The sequence below is a fragment of the Pieris rapae genome, chromosome 8, assembly GCF_905147795.1.
Source record: "Pieris rapae chromosome 8, ilPieRapa1.1, whole genome shotgun sequence".
In the NCBI taxonomy this organism is placed as follows: domain Eukaryota; kingdom Metazoa; phylum Arthropoda; class Insecta; order Lepidoptera; family Pieridae; genus Pieris; species Pieris rapae.
The window spans coordinates 1,257,119-1,280,716 of record NC_059516.1 but is presented as its reverse complement, the minus strand read 5'-3'; the positions used below and the strand labels follow the sequence as shown (position 1 = coordinate 1,280,716).

At 32.2% G+C, this 23,598-nt stretch overlaps 1 protein-coding gene across 3 annotated transcripts in view; it reads right to left on the bottom strand.

Moving 5' to 3' along the window:
- Positions 1 to 23,598, bottom strand: part of LOC110996645 — a 298,070-nt gene that overhangs the window by 258,963 nt on the left and 15,509 nt on the right. For 2 of the 3 annotated variants that reach the window (XM_045629335.1, XM_045629337.1), the window contains exon 1: positions 15,824 to 16,043. The exons of the other annotated variant lie outside the window; for it this stretch is intronic. In XM_045629335.1, coding sequence (XP_045485291.1) covers positions 15,824 to 15,861 — 38 coding nt within the window. In that variant the 5' untranslated portion in view covers positions 15,862 to 16,043. Of the gene's footprint in view, positions 1 to 15,823; positions 16,044 to 23,598 lie in introns of those variants that run through there. 3 annotated transcript variants of the gene reach the window in all.

The following is a 23,598-nucleotide window of genomic DNA, read 5'->3' as shown; positions in this document are numbered from 1 at the left end:
TGAAAAACAAGAAACAAGAATAAAGCTTTTTGCTCTCGAAAAGCTCATCGCAATTTTCAAAATGTTCAATTCGTAGGTGTAACTAATAAAGGATTTTATTTAGAATATTTTTCAAAAACTCAATTGTTGTTTTTAGCTCGATATATTCTTTTTTAAGTCTTTCCTCACCCCTTTTATCTAACCTTCCCCACGACGAGTAACAAATCGTTATCCGTTAGTAAATGGAACAATGACCTTTATCAATCGCATGATAATGGCCTTGCATTTCCAATTGACGCATTTCTTATCAATGTTTGGATTCTCGAGTTATCTCTTCAATTATTTGTGCTAGAGGTTATCGTCTCTGTGTAATGTGCGTGTTGGTCTTTGAAGGTGGTTTTAATAGTTTCCATCTATAGGAAAAAACTTCATACTATTTCCAAGTACTACAAAAAAACGATATTAATACTCTTCTTTGATAGTTAGGTAATCACGATCCTAATAAAGGTTTTAAATTCAAACTCAAACTTCAAAATCATTTATTTATATAGGTACAATACACAATGTACACTTATTGATTGATTATATGAACAAAATCAGAAATGTATATGAAATGCTTTTAATTTTACATTTACTGCCAGTTCTCAATTCAAGGGCGGAAATTATATGTATAATATAAGAAGGGAAAAGAAGAATTGGCAATAAACTCTCCACCACTGTATTTAATCGCCACGTTTTTGTTTACACAACGTTTGCAAGGAGCATGTTTTGAAATGTTTTAAAATAACATTATCTTTCGCCATTTTAAATGCCGTCAAATACTGATAGACCGCACACTGGTTCTAAGTAACCAGGCGCCAGTAATGAATCCTTCAATGCACTCGTGTTGTATCGAATTGCGCAACGCGGACATACAGACACACGTACTGTTTGTGTTTATCGTGTGTAAATCAACGCTCAAACGATCGTCTTATTTTCGGATAAGTGTTTTCATTGCGCTTGCACCTTTAAAGGCAATACTTAATTTGCACAGATGTTATAAATGTTTATCTGTATACAGTATTTTTTATTACGAAGACTGTAAAATATTGTTGGAACACATTTTAGTGTATTAATACGGATTTAATTATAGGAACTACTATACTTAATGTGTTTAACGTTAAATTCTGTATTTCCGTTTCGAATTTTGACTTGCAATCCTATTAATTATGAGAACTATACTTATCTGATTTTGTTTAACGTTAAATTCTGTATTTTTGTGTCCAATTTTGGATTCCAATTATGATCACGAATTAATTAACGCAAGTAAGTGGATGTGCACTCCATAATATAATTAATATATTAATTATTGAACATCGTAATAAATTTGAAATGTCAAAGTCAGCCCATTTTCATATTCTACAGCTCGCAACATAACGAGAGTATTATAAATTTAAATTAAAAGTAATTTATTTATATTTTAGAGTCCCATGAAGTACTCTTCTTCCAGGTTCACGACATTCATGCCAGTACCTCAGTACTGGGTTTGGTCCAAGTGTGTACGACAAGACTTTTTAGTTAGTGATCTTCGTGCTTTCCTCGCTCAACCAATTAGTATTGCAAACAGCGAGGAACTACTGCCAGCATTAAAATTAGCACTGGGACGAAACTTTTCAATTGTTTATATTAGAATAAATTGTTTTCAGTTTTCGGTTAGGTTCCGAAGAAGTAAAGGTAGATCGTCGAAGGGATGATGATATTAAAAAGGTTAGTAGTAGGTTAGAAGCGAGATGGATGACGGAAGAAAGGGATAGAGGAGAACACTTGGGGAGGCCTAATCAGAAAAGCAGGACGATCAAGATACCGATGGCAAATACGAAATAATAAGATAGTAACTTAATAACAAAGTAGAAATAAGATAAATCACTTACAAAATTGTATAGGCTATATATATATTTATTACTATATAGGTTAATTATAAATACAGTAGAATTGTGTTGACTTAATCAGTACCATATAAAAATATCTTGACAATTGGCATCTCATAAGTATGTTCTCGAAATACTTTTGAGTTTCAATGCAAGCGAATCTAATCGAACGTGTCGTGACGTCACTATTGGCACAAATATTTGGCGCAACTTTGGTGCATAGTTCAAGTCCAATGCCAAGGCTATTGGGCTATCAGTGGAATCAATTACGTCATACGAAATTTCACTTTATATACAATCGTGGTATGAAAGTTGGAGTTGGTTGGAGAGCCCAAAAAGATACATATAATGCCCAGGTACTTATGGAATTTTATTCGTGGTAAGTTACGGTTTGAGGCTTTTTTGGACTGAAACTTCCAGCCCACCTAACTGCCACCAGTTCTAGACCCACCAAACCGGAAATCCGATCCCGCTTAGTGTGTGTTTAGGCGGGCCGTTGCAGTTTTTCACGCCGCGTCACTACTACAGAAAAAACCACCAATCGTGGGTCTTGTCAATAGAACTATACCACAACCACGTTAAACATCATTTTACGAGTAATTATTTTAAGTACCAATCATTTATATTATTAATAATACAATTCAATTACATATCTATTAAAATACCTGAATTATAACAAACTTGTATTTATTGTAAACCACTGGATATCGTTGCATATAGTATAAAGTATAACAGACAAGCATGATTGGCTAGCGTCTCCACAGGAAATATTGAGGACAATTATAAGGCATACAATAGAAGTGTCATTTATATTTTCGATACTAACCATACATAAAAATATTAATCATGGTATATATGTATATATACCATGTACGTATTCATTATCGATATCAGAAACACTAACGCTTATTAACTTTGATCCCTGCCAGTCTAAATAAATAATATTTAAATACAACCAGGGTTGCAACATCAAAATAACATAACACGATAACCGTGAACAGGCAGGCGTATGCAAATATCTAGTTTAATATCGGGACCCGATCATGTCCGTTCCTACACCGGTTCGTTAGGTAATCGCTTTGATGTTGATATCATTTGATTACATTATGGTGAACGTTTAATGGCAATACTGAAGGTCGATTTAAATTAGAAGACGCCTTTTCACAAAAAAGTTTTGTGTAATCTGTTTCGATGAAAATTCAGATAAATATACTGTTTATAATTATTAGTATGGTAACATAGGTACGGTATGGGGATTACAGATTGGTAAAAAAGACTTGGATTGGCCCAGTATGAATGAAAAGAAAAAACGAAGAAGAAGTAAAAAGATTCTGGGAAGATGAAGTAAAAGAGATAGATCTGCACGCCGTCTGAGAGCGTGTAGGTACTAATATGTATTAAATAAGATAAAAAGTAAAGTAAATTAAGTATATATAAATATAATATAAGAAAAAAAGATTTATCACATTCGTTTTTTTGAGTATGTAATAATATAAATGAAACCATATCATTACGTTTGTATATTTTATAAATAAGTACCATAACCATACAAGTTGTTAATAAATATCGACTACGAACCGACAGAACATACCAAAATCTAAACTATCTATTTGCATAAATTATGTTAATTTAGTATAATGTATTTTAACTTAATTCAAACCACATTAATAGCACCTTAAAATCCAAGAAATGTCAAAATGAATTAAACTTTCGAGGAATTGATAACATGTCAATAAAAAGGCAATAAACAATATAACAGTAAGTTTATTCTGAATCTATGGATTTAAGAGTTTGGCATTTATCCACTTTAAAAAGATCTCCCTCGCGTCCCGAAATGTATAACAAAGTGGGTCATACAGGGATTTCAGTAGCCATTTTACGGTTCTTAATATAATTGTCGGAGTCTTGGCGCGCTTCCAATATGGCGTCCGTCCATATTATTATTTTCTGAAAAAAATGCAATTCTATATTTGAATAAAAATATATTTATTCATTCTGAAATCCCATGATTTTAGATTCATTTCAGATATGTTTCTTAGCGTTAAGTATTTTTCTTAAGGGTTTATTAATAATAATAATCACAATCTGTACTTGAAAAAGGTTTACCGACGTATTAATTTGAATTATTTAGGACATTTTTGGTGATTCAGTACATACTTTACAGAAACCAACTGACGAACAGTCACATAACAACAATATTACCACATACAGTTATATATACAAAACAAATTATATTAAAATAAAATCGATTAAAAACTCGTAAATTGCCAAGAATTAAACATGACTCAATTTTATTACATAAATTCTAAACAAATTTGCATTTCGTTTGATCTCCTTGCCAAGTTACATAAAACGACTGATTCACTTCATTTTCAAACATTTTTTTCCCTAAAATTATTTAGTAAACAGTATTTATGCCTTCCGTCATGTCCACCACATGATATATTTTACCTATATGTAAAAGTTTTTAAATAATTTTTATACTATTATATATTATAATTTAAAATAAATATTTATATGATATTTTTGATCTCTCCATGTTCCGAACGAAATATTTTTTTTTACTCCACATAATTATTTATTAAGTCTACTTTGGTGCTAGTATTGGATCTCGCTATATAATATTTTTTTTAAGACATTTGTTTTATAATCTTTATGCTTGGATGCTGTTATTTGGTCTCTATAATATTTCTTTACTCTACGCAACTATTTCTTAAACCCACTTTGCTGCTGGTATTTGATCTCTCTATGTACCGAACAAAATATTAATTACACACAGTCGGCAAACACAAAGACACAAACAGTTAGGTATTGTTTGTCAATCTTATTATCTGTGGTTACGTTACAAGAGTTAAACAGGTCAGGCAGTGTCACCGAGCTAAACCACCAGCCGTTTTGTTGCAAAATAAAATAACAGTAACGAAAGACCGTTATCTTTACGCGTAATTAACTGGAGATTTGATGAGGATCGCCGCACACTGAACACTACAATTTACGCTCAGTATATTATTAAAGTAAAGTGCATTGTTAATGGGTATTCTTACAATCTACAATCAAAAGTTTCAGTAATTAACGTAGATTTTAAGTTACAATTTAATGACAGTGAATTGACATCAATCGACAAATGACAGCCAACCTTCGAAAGGAGATGGCACTATAATGAAATATAAAAAAATTGCAGTACATTGCAAAGGTACTAGGTAAGACACGTAGTACGACCGAGTTTTCATATTTTTCATTTTTGACCTACAATATTATAATTTATAGACACAAATATTCCGTTAATAAGTGACATATTTTTTTCAATTAAGTTTACCAATCCTTCCGTCTCTGATTGATTGTCAATCGAGAGTCTTCAGATTCAAAGCATAGAATAAACCTAACAGCATAGATTCCGATGATAATGTAATCTGTGCCATTAGACATCAATCATTATTGCGTTGTGTACCTATTTATTTTGCGGCTACAATTACAATGGCTCAATATTGCCTTAAATGCTGTAATATATAATGACAAAACTGATCTAATAATGGGATAATTTTAGCACAGATAGACTAAACAATATCTCATTGAAAGCCGCTCCTATTTCATTTCGCGCCATCTAGATAACCTCACTTAATAGGGGAATCGTAAAATTCCATTTTCAAAAGCGGCAATCCCACTCCGTATCTGTGGTTAAGCCACTAGGTCTATGACTTTTCACCTACATTATGATAATTCATAGACAAAAAATGCGCGCAAGGTTGTACATCAGTGATTTACGATCAAATAGCCTTTTATGAACCGTTGTAATTGTTTGATTGAAATGTAAAGAGGGCTTTCTTAGACTCCACCTTAAAACAGCTGCAATTTTTTTCTATCATTAACTTGGCCTTTTAATTAGGCCTGGGACCCATTTAATTAAAAAATAATAGTAATATTACCTACATAATGTAAATTAAATTGTCTCAGTACCCAGTGAATTTCAGAAGTGGCCTTTGAGATCGGGTGAGGTTTATGCTAAAAATTATTTAATTCATTTCACAATTGATGATATTTTAATTATACTCTATGGGTGACTTGACAAATTAAATAATAATTATATACATTTTCCTTTATTATCATGAATCCATTTCGAATTATTAGGTTTCATTAAAAAATAATTTTATATGATATACCAATATTTTTTATTTTATCTTCCAACATGAATGCATCACTATGTATTGTGGTCAAATACCTCTACGTACGATGTGTCAGCACTCAGAAGTAATTATATTCATCGATGCGATATGAATTTTAATACAATCAATTCCTTATTACTTTCTTTGTTCATTGTATTTTTCAAAAGTAAAAGCCTTTTATATGCCACGTCGTCGTATCATTAAAAATATTTTCTTGAGTATGTCTTATTTTGCGTTATAGGGAACTGTCATACTCAATGTATTAGTCTGATGATTGTACCACCTTACACATTTTTGTACCATATTCTTGCAATAAATTATTATTGTTCTTTGTACGCAATATATTTTCTTCGCCGTATTAAACAACCAATAATTGTGTACAGAAAAAACAGTGGAAATCAAACATATTACCTCGCTAGCCAGGTATATGTAAAGAGTATTTAAACTATACAGCCTTTTAGAAAAGGAATTACGTTCTAACAATATTAGTATAACATTGCAAGAAAGCCTACTTTTGCTTATTCTTTACAATAACTTCGATAAGACTAGGAACTGCCGTAATCCTATTTACTCGACATACATTTTTTAATTGTATAATGATATTACGGAATTTTACAGTCTACAAAGTGCTGATAGATGGAATTATAATCAGTATATATAGCATTTGCAAATTAACGTAATATTAGAAACAAGTTTGTGAAGAATTTATCTCTTTCTGTCTTATTTTATTTATACTGTGATGAAAAGAGAGCACAGCTTTAAATTCAACAGAGCATTGAACCTGATTTAGTTTTAATAAGTATATATTTTGAGGTCTATATCACCAGCTATGGAAACAAACGTGTCAATACTAAGACGACAACAGATAAAAATTCTTTCGACACTATGCTACCAAGGCATCTCACGTAGGTATGCAACGCAAGAGTTTTTGAGAAAGTCTATGACTTTTTAATGAACCACTTATCGTGACTAGCAGAATGGAGGGGTACAAGACCTGGAGGCCAATCTCCCTACTCGCCGGACCAATAGTAAAAGGCCCTTACAGGTCTTACTACCCAGGCGCTCAAGCTTGAAGACAGGTGGATTTGGAGCAAGTTGTGTGGCGCCAGTAACACGACTCTCAGAAATAACCGTTATGTAAAACATAAAATTAATGTACTTTTATAAATTTATTTTTCTGATATGGATTACTGGGTTTGCCATCGTGAAAGTTTCAAAATCATGTTCTATATATTATATCGTCATAAAATTAATTTAAAATCTCAAAAAATGGCTATTTGTGGATTTTTTCTATCAAGCGTTCTTTTTTCTATTTAAATCTTGTATCATTCGAAATGGATACATAAACTACTCAACTCCACCATATAATTTTTCCATCATCCCTATTTTATGAAAGATGACGAAAAATGGAAAAAAACAATGTACTCCTTAAAGTTTTGCGACCAGATGAAGACCTTAAGAAGAAGAATCAACTAAGATGAGCAAGGGAATCTATTAAACTATTGACCCAAGACTTCTGAATCAAAGTAATTATATTCATCGGGAAAAACGCGAGATTGAGATTGGGGAACCCAGATGCGTTACCCAAATAAACAAAACTCAATAAAAACATTATTTTTAAAAACGATACAAATCGAAAATTATAATTATAAGTGTCAAAACGAATTAAGTGATGCGATATATCGTTATTTAATCGCTAAATTTCATCTTTAACGGTTCACTGGCAATTATCTTTTATATGGCTTCAATAAACCAGTTATATTCGAGGTAAACATTTTGACAACGAAAAACTATTGGCAGATGGTCGGCAGACAATAAAAAAATTGTGGAGACTTTAGACTTCACGAATATTAGAATTATCATCGCTTCGAGCCTTTTAGTGAACTCTTACCCTTGTAAATTAAGACACATTTGTAATAATGTTTTACCGTGGAGTAATAATAAAAAATAGGCAGAGGCAGAATACGAAATTCCACCCGCATCACCTCGACGTCCGAACCAATTCTTAAAAGGCCGGCAACGCACTCGCGAGCCCTCTGGCATTGAGAGTGTCCATGGGCGGCGGTATCACTTAACATCAGGTGAGCCTCCTGCCCGTTTGCCCCCTGTTCTATAAAAAAATGAGCTATATTTGATTATTTTCTTTGAGCTTATGCCTACACCACACATGGGGCCGCCAGTGTTAACTTTTTAAGAGTTCCCAATCAATAAATACCAATTGCGTCGTCTACAATAATAAAAAAATTAAATAAAGACTTTCTCATATGTATAATATGTCTGTTTAGGGCCGAATAAAATGTCAGCGAATTCTGACTCCCCTATGTCAAATCTAAAACGTTTTGATAGGAGTTATACTTCCTCCTAAGGTGGTAATAAAATAATAAGTCTTTTATTTCAGATACTTTCAATTTCTAATGTCGTTCATTCCTAGATAGCTGTGTGCCCTTTTATGCTCTTCCAAATTTACTTTAATTACTACTACCCATTTTATTCTGGACTGTGCCACTCTCTGTCATACACCTGCTGTTTCCTTTATCCGGTCTATTCTTCTAAATTGTCCTCTTCTTTTTTGCATTTATTGAAATTATCAAAAGTTACCCAAGAGTCTTTTTTTATATAGAAAAGGGCTTAAACGGCTCACCTCATTAACATGGACATTCTAGATGCGCGAGTGCGTTGCCGGCCTTTTTAAATAGGTACGCTCTTTTCTTGAAGGAGTCTAACATTAGTCGAATACGTGAGTAATGTTGAAGATCTCAAAACACCTTGAGCGCCTCACGCGTGTTGAAATACTTGTAACGTGATAATTGAAACTGGAGCGTAACCTAAATCTAGGTCTAGCGATCATAATATTAATGATAATAAAATAAAATACGTTTATTTTGGAATATAGGATCATAATGGTATGGAGCCTGTTGGCATCCCTACTCATCGACAAAGAAGACAGAGGGTGTTGGCCGAGAGAAAAAGCTGGCGTAAAAAAACTCTCGGTACTCTTTTAAAAAAAAGCAAATCATCAAACAATTCTGCAATATTTAAAACAAATATAGCAAATTAATAATTAAAGTACAATCATGAATATTACATTGTTTATAGAATAAAGTAATAAACGGGTAGGATAATTGTGTACGGTTCCTGGGTGATCGAGGTGTTTTAATTAGTAGATTTTATTGTACAACAATTGAATATAAGCGAATAAATTAAATGTGACGCGATTGAATGCCATGTATAAATTGCAGAAAGTGCCTATGGCTGGCAATACTCGCGAGGCGTAACTCCGATTTAGGAAAACGCTAAGCTTATAAAACTAAGAAAATCTGAGTTAGCATAATTTACCTTCGATCGTATAATTTTATTAATTTTTGATAATTGTGTTACAGTGCAAATCTCCGTACGTATAGACAAATTTATGAAAATAAACAAAAGAGCGATTCAGGTAAAAAGTATCTATATTTCTTTGTTTCTGGGACATCCGAGGATGTATATTGAACTTTTCTTCTAAATATAAATAAATTACCATTAAGTAGACAGTACGAGTATTTATTTATTAGTCGCAATGCATGTAGAAATACAAACAACATATGATGTCACAAATTCTTTACACACACATACACAACATTGAAATTATTAGTACTAATGTTTATTTTAATCTATTTATTTAGAGTTTTATCGCTAAAAATAATGCCACTATCACAAGAATGAGACGTTTTAATAGCTCCACCGCCATAGATGATTTCTGGTATATAAGCACAAAAAATATTTGAATATGATTTTTTTATAGGCATGGGGTATATTGTTTATTTATGACCAGATATTGCTGTAAAGCGGCTTTTGTTGAGAAGCAGAGATATCATACATATATCAAAAAGGTATTTAATTTTGACGTATACGTCATAGTTCGTCGGAAAAGTCTAGTCGTCCCTGCATATAATATTGTCATTAATATACAGGCTCTATCATTCTGAGTACGTCCCTGAACGACTAGATTTGCTTATTCAATATAATGTAATAAGACACGTTCTAAAACAATATGGCTGACGTAATTAAATTGGTTTCTACTTAGCGCAGCAATAAAATATATTCAATGTACACTAACCGCTATTAATTCTAAGAAAAACAAGTAAACGTTTGCAAAATTAGTTATTACATCAACATTTCTACCATAGCAAAAAAGTTTAATACATAATATTTTATGATATACATATACTAGCAGACTCTGCACAGCGTTGCTGTGGCTAAGGTTTTTATTATATAACATAGTAGTAAATTATTGTAAAGGGAAACGGTAGAGGAATTTATGTGAAAGGTAGATAGCTTATGTGAAACGTTGGTACTTATAACACAGCGCCATCTGTTAGAATTGTATCAAATAATAAACAATTAATTTGCAATAAAATAATATTGCGGGCATAAATTGAGATGTAAGAATATCTTTTAAGTAAGATCAAATTGCACACGGGTGCAAATTTGATTGATATCTGTTTGATAGTCTAGGAGTCCATCGAGGACACGTGATTTTTATATTCTTACTAGCGGATCCGACAGACGTTGTCCTGTCTACACGTCTTTAATTTCAAAATTTTAATTTTTAATAAGCCATTTTGATGAAAATTATTATTCAAATGTTATGACAATATCTAACGATCCAGCACATGGTCACACACGATATAACACAATGATAACAAAACTTTTTTTAAATTTCGGGACAGACTAAAATTAAAAGTCGAATATTATTTAAAATTTGACACTGCGATGGTAGCGCCGTCTGTCGGATCCAATGTAAAACATTCCAAAATAAACAACAACTAATAAATTGAAAATTAATTAAAAAACATTGTCCAGCGGACAAAATTGTGAATCTAAACCATTCCCAGATCCCCTTGAACACACACAAAAAATTTCGTCTAAATCGGTCCAGTCGTTTAGGAGGAGTTCAGTCACATACACACGCACACAAGAAATATATATATTAAGATTATTAAGATACATATATTTAAGATATAATTATTACTATAGGTTTACTTAATGTCCTTAATACCTAGATTGCGATGAATATTGACGTTTAAATAAACTTTGCTTTGCTCTCGGCTCTTTCCGGACTAACATCGTCCAACAATAATAATGAAAAAAAAAACAAAAATAATTTATTCGTATAGGTAAGACAATCTACACTTTTGAATGTCAAATAAAATAAATATTCATTAAATGATTCTAATTGTACATTTACTGCCAGTTCTCAAATCAAGGACGTAGAACGGAAGAGAAGAACTGGCAATCAACTCTCCGCCACTCTTTTTAAACGCCATTTTTTTTACATAATGTTTGTAAGGAGCTGCAACCATTACACCATGTAATGTACTCCTATACGAAAAATATTTAGGTCTAACAGGAGTTGCAGCACTAAGTATCGACTCTGGTTTTCGGAATCAAACCCTTATAATAGACAAATACATAGAATCGGTTAGTCTATTGTTTCTCAGCTGTATTTGGTAATTTGTATACTGACTAAAAAAGATTTTATATCATATTTGGATTTTCTATTAAAACCTTACCATAACTTATATATTATTGATTATATAGTATTATATATATATGATCTGTAATATTTCTTTTAAAATAGATTTTATATCTTAGTTATTGAACTTAAAAAATATAAAAAACTCGTTTCATTCTCGTAATATTAAATTTTTATCATTCATAAGTAATAATTGTTAACTGTGTTTTATTTTATGTTTATGTTGGAATGTGTATTCTGTTTTTGGCTTACATTCATAATTCAGTATTTTTTTGATATTCTATAAGCAGCTGTAGGAATACAGATAAGCAAATAAATAAACTTAATCTATATTTCTATCGGATACATAATTAACTATGACATACTTAAAACAGACCATTTCATTAACATAATAAATAGTATGATTCTATATAACAGAAATAACGTATTTGATAACATGAAAGATCTATTACATACTTATGTATAATGTAACATAACTCTCGATGTCCCGGAAACATCCTGTGGGAATCACCATGCGACAAACCACAGCCTACTTGTATAGAAACAAAAGCTTGAAAGAGTCCCTAGACTTGTATGAATGACTGAGAAGCCATGTTTGTTTTGTAGAGGAAGTCTTTCAAATGTTTTCTTGAGTCTCGTCGTTATAATCTCACTTGTATGTAGGCTTTATATTAATCCTTAAGCAAAATACCCGCCTGAATAAGAGAAGATGAGAACCTGTTTATAGGCGCGGTAAATAGTACAGGAAACGGATTGGACTCTCGAAAGATGAATCCAGAGGAATAAGTATGTATGAAGTATGTATAGGTAAGTAAGCATTTCAACTTCACAAAAAAACTGAAACTAAAAAAAGGTTCAATATAAATCTGTTTTATTTATTTTAAACACGTTTATTAATAATACTGAATTTGGGGTCTGTTTCACAATGTATGTATAAAGTACCAAATAGCAACACAAAAATTATTCGTAAAATAAAAGTTCGGAATAAGAAACTTCGTGTTTTATGACGAATAGCGCTATCTGACAATCGTCAAACGCAACAATAATGTTTATCCTACCAATAAGTAATAAATAGCTTATTTGGAACTTACTCGGAATTGTAAAACAGATCCTTAATCTATATTTCTATGTTACAAAAAAAATAATTTAGGTACATCAAAAAAATTAGATCATTCCATTTACTTAAGTACTTAGTACATTTTTCATATGGGTATTATAGTAAGTAAGGCTTTCTAGAATATATGGTTTAAGATATAATAGATCTATGCTACATAATAAATACTAAACAAAATACAAATAAAATACCTCATCCGAACTTAAGTCTTGATAAAAAGGTTAAAACGAATTCCATAAGTTTATTGCAAAATATAAACTAGCAAACAAAGAAGACTGCGAGCCGTATAGCTTTTATAAAAACGTTTGTTAGGGCTGCCACTATCTAAGATTAAAAAGTCATATTATATACCTAATCTATTTAAAACAGGTATATTCCGAAATGGGTTCTTAGTTTCAGAAGTACAATATCAAGCATTTATTACCATAATTAATTTCATGTATGTGCACGCGATTTTACTCTATATAACATATAAGTGTTTGGATGTATTTAATCATATAACATATATATTAAAAAAAACAGGAGAAAGAAGAGCTGGCACTGCAGCTATCTCGCAGAAAGAATTAGTCTAGCTATTCAAAGGGAGAACGCTGCCAGTCTCTTCGGAACCTTGCCTAAAGGGACACCTTTTAATAATATTTTTTAATTATTAAATTTTAAGGTTAGTTTTTAGGTATATTTTTATGTATTACGTTATTTGTTTTGAATTAAAACAATTAAAGATAATATGTTTATCAGTATATAGCCATGTTGTGTTACACATAAACTTGAATAAATTAAATTATAATGCAGTTTAAAGTTGCAGCATTCGAGTTAATAGTTAGATGTATAGTTGCGTCTGTTAACAGAAGGCTTTGAGTTGAGAACGAGCCCACAAGCCCCGCGTCAAGCTCGACATCCATGGCACTGGTCAAGATGGCAACAATGGCGTAAACGAATTTTTTCTAAAAAAAAGCATCTCAAAATTTCGATACTTTATTAATTAGAAATTTCTCAATTGATCCTTTGAGAGGGCACAATTTTTCACAGCTAACTTTCTTAAATGCGTGAATTCTCGGATTAGAACAAGCAAAATCCTACAATACATTTAATCTTTATAAAAAGCATTGTTCAAAACGCACCAGCACACAGTGTCTAATTAATTAGATTGACTGTTATCTTTTGAGAAAAGAATGGACCTGAACATTTTATTTGCAATTTTCGACAACCCTATACACCACTCGTTAGAAACAAAGAATTCTTCTCAACTTTGCTTCGAAGCGAAGTATTTCCACAGTGCTGTAATAAAATGCACTTAATTACATCCAACCTCAATATTCTTACGTTTTTACGCTAATTACACTGCATAATAATTTAAATGTATGAGCTTAGTTTAAATGTATGAGTAATAAAACAAAAAGTTACCACTATTATATAGCGAATTAATAGTGAAGTTGAGGATCTTTTGATGTACCCTAGATAAAGCTGCACGCACCGCACTGTTACCTACACACACACACACACACACACAAATACACACACACACACACACTCACCACACATTTCTTTCATTTCATGAATCACAGAAATCACAACTACATGGTACGAAAATCTTTTTGCTATGGAAGAGCGTGGCCTTCTAACACAGGTGTTTTTACACTTAATTGAGGGTCACAACCATGGAATGTTTTTTTTTTTGTACCGTTTTTGAAGAAATAAAATATTTTTCATTTTTTCATTTTTTTTCATTAATTAAATTTTTGAAGTTATACTTCTTTTGGCACGTTCGGAAAGATTCTTACGACGCTGTCACGAAAAATAGACAGTGAAGTTAGCTATAATTTTTTTTGTTTTATCGTTACTTGGTGTTGTTTTATCTACATACGCAGAATTTATTTTAACAATTTTTGAAAATATTTTAACACGTTTTTTTTAAGATTTATTGTCTCTGACAAGTAATCAAGAACAAGAACTTGAAAATGTTTTACAAGAGAAAAGTCTTTGATGGCTGTATAGTCCTTATATACGCCATCGACTTTTTGTGTCTACAGCAAGTCGGTTTCCTCTCGAATTTTCTTCACCTATCGAGCGAATAAATGCACACATCCAAATCCATTGGTGCACAGCCGGGGATCGAACCTATGAAACCAAAACATCATCAACACCTTTTGAAAGAATACATTTGTATTATTTTCTTTAGCCTTGTATCTTGTATCTTTGTTATACCTATCTGTGATTTTCTAATTGTATTGTCTGGCTTTACCGTCTGTTGTCTTGTTCGTTTATCGGAGCCTGATCACTTACTTACCTATTAGATTGACAAATGATCATGATACAGAAATCTGAGGCCCACACCTAACAGACACACACTACAGTATCAATATAACAATTAAGTATCTTTTTTCGTATAATTAAAAATTTAATTAATCGACTTTAATATATAGTATTTACTCCATTTCACAAGCCAAGAAGCAAGCCATAGAACCATCTAGCCTAGTATATATTATTAAAGTATTGAAATAGGAGGCCAACTGAGTGAAATCCAATTTAAATAAAGAACGTGAGAGAAAGGATAGAGCAAAGTGAATCAACATAATTCCCACACTACATTTCTATTTCTGTATGAACTGAAATTTGATAACGAAAATGTTTTAGAAGGGGCATGTACTGTATTTATCATTATTTATTTGACATAGGTGATTAGCCTGAACTGACGCTATATATAGTAGCAGGTGGTGACTGTTTCGCCGCGATTTTTTATTTATATGGGGTTTGAAGGCCAGTTTACATGGTTAAGAGTCGTATACCTAATTACTAACATTTCTATACCGTACATAATATAACAAATTATTTATTACGTATTTTTAACTCTCAAATAAACAAGCTTTTGTTAAAGCTTCGATAAAGTAATCATAAATTCTTTATTTACTCAATCTAAGTCCCATTTTATAATCAAAATATAATTTATTATTCTATTTACAAATACTTGAGATACTTTCAAGAATATAGTTTTAAGAGTGACTCCAATTCAATCTAAACACACCCAGAACCTTGAATAAATTTTATAACATGGTCAAACTTTATTTACATATATACTATACACCCCGTTAGAAGCTGCGATAACTACATTTTAAAATGATTTTTTAACCCTTTAATGTGTATAACAAACCTTTTAGGCTTCCAGCGCCTAATGAATACTCCAAACATGATTGAATCCAATTCACATCACTAGCACAACCCACGAACGCAAAAATAGATTAAAATCTTTAACAAAACAAGCACATCACTGTTTACAAACACTGATTTGAAAATAGAATATGTGACGTAATATATAGTTATTTGTTGTGACGCGCGTGTATACACCACGAGAGGTGGAAGCCGACTGATCGACTGACTTGCTTGTTGCAGTATGCAGCTGCAGATCTGTGGTTGGTTCATATTAATAAGTTTTGATGTCTGGTGACGCTCGCTTGAATGGGGCATTGCTTTGATTTGCTAGGGATTTATTTTGATATGAATACTTGTCAAACATTATATTGTACTCGTAATGTGAAGGAGCATAATGTGTATTGAACTTTCAAAAATAATACTAATTAAATATAATTCAGACTCCATTTAACGAAGTTGATTTAGGTAAAAAAAATTGTAGAATGTAAATCCGAGCTATTTACAAGATATACTCCAAAGAAAATGGAGTTAATTTTCCAATGCGTAGTATTTTATATAACGAACTGTATTTTATGAATAACATATTATACAGTTATATATCCGTCTCTCATTTGAATAATAAATAGCGTCATTTCTGAGGAACGCAAAAGTGAACTATATGGTTTTAAGTAAATTGGCTTTACACCTAAAGATTATTGATGAAGAAATCGCAAATCGCCGAAAATAAATATTAATAAAAAATAATTAATTACCTTTATAAAAAAAATAATCAGTGGCGATACAACTTTGTTAGATCCGGGCCTCACATTTCAATGTTATTTCTTTTAATCGGGTATGCTATATTTACAATTTTCTTAAGCTACAAGCAAATAATTAAAAAGAAAATTAATAATTAATTAATTGAATTTTTTAGTTCCATTTTTCAGGTCTAAATTGTATAAATCATAATTTATACCTGAAATTATATGTAAACTAGCAAACTCGGCCAAGCGTTGCTATGGCTAAGTTTTTTGTTATATTACATAGTAGTAAACTATTCAATGGAAACGGTAGGAGAACTTATGTGAAATGTAGATAGCTAATGTGAAACGTTGGTACTTTTAATACAACGCCATCTGTTAGCATTGCATCAAATAATAAACAAATAATTTGCAATAAAATAAAATTGCGACTATAATTAAAGATCTAAGCTATCCTATCTTTTAAGTTGGACCAGACTTCTCACGGTGTGCCAATTTAATTTAAAATCGGTTAAGTAGTTTAGGAGTCCATCGCGGACAAACATCGTGACAGGAGATTTATATATATTAAGATACATATATTGTAATTTTTCACAGTGGTTACGTATAACAAGGCCGCCCCTTGCGCTGCTTATTATTAAATAATTATAATTATCTAACAACGATATATACGGCTACACCGGATATATACGACTATACCGGATTATTTATTAAACATTAATAAATAATACGGTAAGTAGTAATCTTTATGAAGAAAGAAATAACTTCCTAACTGTGTGCAAATCTGATACTGAGGGAAAATCAATACAATGTTGAACAAACTCGAATGACCTAATTTCGTGCAGTGTCGATTCTTGAGACCTAGGCTTTGTATAATAGAATGGCATTGAAACCTAGTGCTAGAATTACAAAGCTATTCAACAGCTTCACTCTAGGTGCTGAAAATCTAAAATTAATATCAAGGTTGTGTGGAGTATCTGCAGTGCAGCGGTATAATTAATTCGCTTCTGCAAGACGTAATATACATTTTATATTTACACTAATATATTATAATTTTGTTGTTGACTGTATATGCCCCCGCGAACTTGTTAAGTCTATTTTTTTAGTACATACAGTCAAAACCATTTACAGCGATAACGTTTAGGACAACATATCGGTTGTATTGACCAAAATCAAAGATCCCACTGAATTCTATTGTACGATTCTTAATAACAACGCCATTTTTATTGGTAATATCGGTTTTTCCGACAGTAGTCCCTTGGATGTCGTTATAACAGATTTTGTTTGTAACAAACATATGTAACATTTTATTATGCCCATAGCGACATACGCATTTTCGGAATACAAACGTAGGTGCTAAATATAACTATATTTTTCAATTATTTATCTCTGTGAAAATCTTCCTCAGAGTTCATGGAGAATTTTTGGTCCAGAATAAAAGACATATAACATAACGTTTTTATTTATGTTACAAGAGGCAAACGGGCAGGCCCTAAAGAGGAGTGCTACCCATAGACACTCACACAGCCAGAAGACACGCTGCCGGCCTTTTAAGAATTATTACGCCTTTTCTTCTAGCCGAATTGTTTCCGAAATACTTTAGTGAGCAGCTGGTTCTACATAGTGCTGGTGCGTGGAAAAAATTGCCTTAATAACACTCAGTTATGGAATGTCGGACGTCGAGGAGATACAGGTGGTACTTCTGCCTCGACGTCCGATGATGAAATTCAGCTGCAGGTATTAATCCTAACAACTCTGAACACTCTTCATGTTAAAGTAGAAGATGCTGTGTCGTCACCAACCAACCAATTATGCATTTCAAAATCAAGCCTCCCTAAATCTTAATACACAAGTAGGCTCTATATATAACAGGTATGTATTTATTCCATAATTGATTTTAAAACTAGTTTAATTTATCAAACTGATACGCCTTTCAGTTTCCATATTAATTACACGCATGTTAAACTATGAATTACACTGAATATCCAATCAACATTGTTGCCAGTCGCAAAGTTTTATTACTCACTATTAATATAACTCATTAAAATCGCAATGAATGTTCATTAATATCGCATTGAATTATTCCTCATTTTGAAATATACATCTAGTGTTTACGCTACTTTAAACGTTGAAACAAAGACAAATTGAAAGCAGGAAACTGCTTGTCTATGAATATTTCAGAGTGTCTCTTCTTACTGACTGTAAGTAGTGTTTAAACTCGTATTGTATCCTCGGTATAGTTAATCTAAACCGCACGGGTAAAAAGCCATGGCTTTCTTTCTCCATTTTCTTCCTGCTATTTCTTCTATTCCCCTTTTTTGGGGCACCCTCTACTCCCCCTTCCCCTTGGTTGCTTCCATAAAATTGTTAACCATATATGTACAGGCATCTTGCTTCCCCGCCCATTGACTTTACCACTTCATTTTAGTAAATTAGGTTATACTTAAATCACTTATTAGTTTTAAGTTTCTCACCAATTTTTACATCCATTATTTAGGATTATTAGTATTGAGATGTCCAAAGTTAAACTAAGCCTACGCTAAATGTCAATATTATTGCCAGTTCTTCTTAACTGTTCTGCGCTCACGATTTGGCAATAAATGTAAATTTAGAATATATTTTTACATGTTACTTAAAGCCTAACTAATAAAATTACAGACCTCGCCATATCGTGAAAAGCAATGTAAATGTAAATTTACGATTAATTTAATTAGTTTTTCTTGACGTTCATAAGTGTACATGTTTACCTAAATGAATAAAGATATTTTGATTGATTGATTGATTGATTGATCAATATTTAAGATATCATTATTGATTGTCATTGTCACCTGTCAAAGTGTGGCGTCAATTGAATTTTGCGAAGATTATTGAATTCTGTGATTTATAAGTTCGTTAAAATGCCGCCATGTATTTAAAGCCAGTTAAGAAAGTTATTCACGATATAAGTATTTGTTGGACCTAAAGTCTGAAGCAATGGACTCTAAATAATATGTTAAATGTCATGCCATTACATATATTATATATATAAGACTATTCTTAGTGTTGCTATAATCATAGTTCATTTATCGCCCCCTAGAGCAGAGGTTATTGGTCGATGATTCATTTCTTGACAGTTTTCTTCGACTTTTATTGACGACCCTTTCTTACGACTTACTAATTGCCCACACACAAAAATCCATAAGTGAATAGCCGGGTATCAAACGCACAACCTGTTGAGATCTAAATCTCTATCTTAACAACGCCACACATAATTATACACAACTGTGAAATTAAATTATAAACACGCAACTTGTACATCTCTTTAAGATAGCGGTAACGCCATTTATGGTGTGTTGTTTTTGGCTCAAACAAATAAAAAGTGCTACTGAACGGAGATAAACAGAAAAAAGTTATGTGTTAATTTCAGACAGAAATGACGAATGAAACATGTTCGTTTGTTTCGCAAATGTCGAGAATGACTATTGAAATATTTGTGAGATAAGAAAATATTTTCTACAAAGCACCATTAAATTTTCCAATAAAAACTGTGAGCTGGGAAATATTTGATGTTTATATAAAAATTGTCACTTGGCTGTAGAATATTTGTCTTCAGAAATTTGTTTGGCTCGCAAGTGCGTTGCCGGTCTTTTAAGAATTATTTGTAAGAATTATTCGCGAGCCCCCTGGCATTGAGCATTGGCATTGTCCATGGGCGGCGGTATCACTTAACATCAGGTGAGCCTCCTGCCCGTATGCTCCCTGTTATATAAAAAAAAATTTTATAAGTGTAGATAATGAACCTAATCCTAGAATAAAACAATAGATAAGGTGACATTTGCTTTATTGTTCAATGCTCTTCAGAGACCACAAAATTACTCAATGTTATGGAAATTACAGGTAAACCTTCAGTGCTATCCAACCAGAAAAAATAACATTTCTCCGGAAATCTAACCGAAACGAATTCGACCATGATTGACCAACCATGCGAAAACGCCATGACTGTTTGGAGTAATAAGTATTTACGATAATTCTAATCAGGTACAGAAATATACATTTATTTATTGCAAATATTTAGAAAAAAAATTGTTAGGTACGCAAATATAATACACAGCTTTAAAAATGAAACGAATTGTTCACAATTTCATGTGACCTAAAGGAAAAGTTCTGCCCTACTTCCTGAAACACGGCGAAGATTGCGAAACTGAAATCGCAAACCCCGTAACTAAGTACATTCCTTTGTTAAGTTTATAATTTTTGTAACCACTTCTACGGCTGCCTGCCGACCTGGTATCGATACCGACTAGAATATTAAATACTGATGCTTTCACGACCAGTAGATTTTCTTTTCACATTTGTAACAATTGGGATTTTTTGCGTTCACATTTGGGATCTATCAGTATCTTATACCGCATTCATCAGGGAGAGTGTTCAGAGGAGTTTGGATTAAAATCTGCAACTGAGTTGGATTGGACGTCGACGCAGAATTACGAGGCCCATTAAAGTATTTCCGAAACAGTTCAAGTTAGAGAACTGGAGACAAGACCATACCAATAAAGTCCGACAACGCATTCGCGAGCTCTGGCATTGAGTGTCTAAAAATATTCATGTGTATAAAAAAAAGTATTCATCGCATCGAACGAAGTGGTGAACCAGATCAATAAATTAATTAAAAATAAAAATGCCACCATTATTTGTTTCTGCTCTTGTAAAGCAATTTTAACATTCCCCTTTCACCTTATTGACAAAATAAATAAATATATTATACAACCCCTCGATTTCACCCTTGACAGATTAGAGGCCATTCAAGTATCCACCTGTCGTTAGCTTCGACATGCCCACAGGCTTGAGATCTACCCATGGATGATAATCCCACGCAGCCTTACAAAACATTTTGTTACTTGCATATTTTTTATTTACTCGGAATTTTTATTTACATTGCGGCAGTCAAGATTTTTGTAGGCAGTCTTTTGTTTCTTCGATAGGCTTCTAATGATCACAAGTAATTTCAGAATTTTCTATACTTTGTGTATCGCGAAGCTTGACATTTCAATTTGTGTAATAAACAAACTACAAAGGCTTATATGGCATTCAATACACGATAATTTTTTTTTTTTAAATCACGTTTGTAGGTTTTTTGCGAACTAGTAAATAGTGGTAGGGATCTGGGAGATAAGACCTCCCGTCCTCTTTTTCGGCGCTAGGCCTTTGCCCCTCTAATTATAAAAAAAATACGAAAAAGCGTTAAAGTTACTACATTTTTATATAGTTAAGTTATTACATTTAGTTGATACTCGTGTTTCGGCGAGCACTTTATATAATTACATGTTGACTATAACATCTAGTTAGCTAATTGTTATAATTAATTGCTGTATTTTCTCAACGAATATGTAAACACTCTATTTGGGACGACTGTAACCTTGACCCATATTACACACAATTTTGAAGCGAAACTTATTTAGGCGCATGAGGGAAAATATTGTATGAAAAGTCACGAAGACGTGCAGCGTTATTGTAGAAGAAAAGGGAGAGAGCGATTGACACCGATTGCGAGAGAATGAGAAAGGGAGATCGAGAAAAATACAGGCTATTAGTATTCGTTTAGAAGTTACATATTAGAACTGTAGATGGCATTTCTGTCGCATAGCGTCTTGTGCAGTAAACGCAGATTTATTTATTATATTATTATTAGCACGTATACAGTGTGTAAGCAGTGTGATTATAGCTTTTTTTATTTATTAGCACTTCGTTGTATACATAAATTCAGTACAATTAAAATAATTAAATAAAAATGAAAATGATTATCGCTTTCGCCTGATCTCTTCCAGACAACCACAAACTTAGACAAAGCTAATGGAACAAAACAAAGCAATTGAAACAGTTGTAAACAGTAAATTAAATCAAGGATATGGTCAGTCAACAATATCGGGGAATTATTTTAAATTTCAAGGCTTAGAATTTCCTATCATTTGCGTTCGTTCATGCATAACATGTCCTACAACTTTCATTCATTTATTTACAACGTGTGTGGTTACTTCAATAACTATTATAAAACAATTCATTTATTTTTATTTAACAGAAAACCTTTTGCTATCAATTATTATTCAGGTACTTATTAGTACTAGTGTTATTAGTACTTATTAGATTTGAGAACTGGCAGTAAATGTAAAATTAAATTCATTTAATATTTCTTTTTGTTGACGTTCATAAGTGTACATTGTTACCTACATGAATAAATAAATTTTGAATTATGAATTTTAAATTATTACGCTTCAACGAGTATCTCAAATCTCCATTCGAATCAGGTCTGAGATATCGGATATTTTAAAGTTCTAGAATGCTTACATCTGTAAGTTATTAAGCCAGGTCAAAATTCCGAAACAGTTATGTAGAAAGAGTACTTAATGATAGTTTTACAGTTTTGCCAATTTGTGCCAATTCTTCTGTAACGCTCTTCATCTGAAAGTCGAGTTTCCACGTCACCTGTCTGTCATCAAGACTCTCCTGAGAGTCTCCACCCTGTCACGATAAATTTTCCATAACATTCTGAATCTCTGCGTATAGTCCAAAAAAAAACAATAAGAAAGCGTTGGTAACAAAGTGTTTAACAACTATTTTACTAACAAAGTTGTTATCAGTAACCGTCTTAGTATGACCTATAATTGTGAATCAGGCCAATGAACCTGACATCCAAGGCTCCAGAATGAATGGTCAATCCTTTCAAACCTAGAACCCACAATCATATACATCGTATATTACAGCCCTCAAAGCGTTATAAAATATCCATATGAGGCTCTATTACCAACATAAAGCACTCGCTACATCAATATCAGAGATGAAACGAAAATGTTTTCAGTTCACCGAAACTAGGTCGGCCTCAATACCGTGTCAACAGGGAATTAGATAGGGTTGCCACTTGAGAAGAGTGTTAATTTATAACATGACCTGATTGCAGAGTCTATTAAAGGTATCATTCTTTAGAAAAAATATAAAGGTGCTATTGCATGGATTCAGATTTCTGATTCATCTTTCTGTTTAAAAGCTTAAGTTTAAAAGTTTA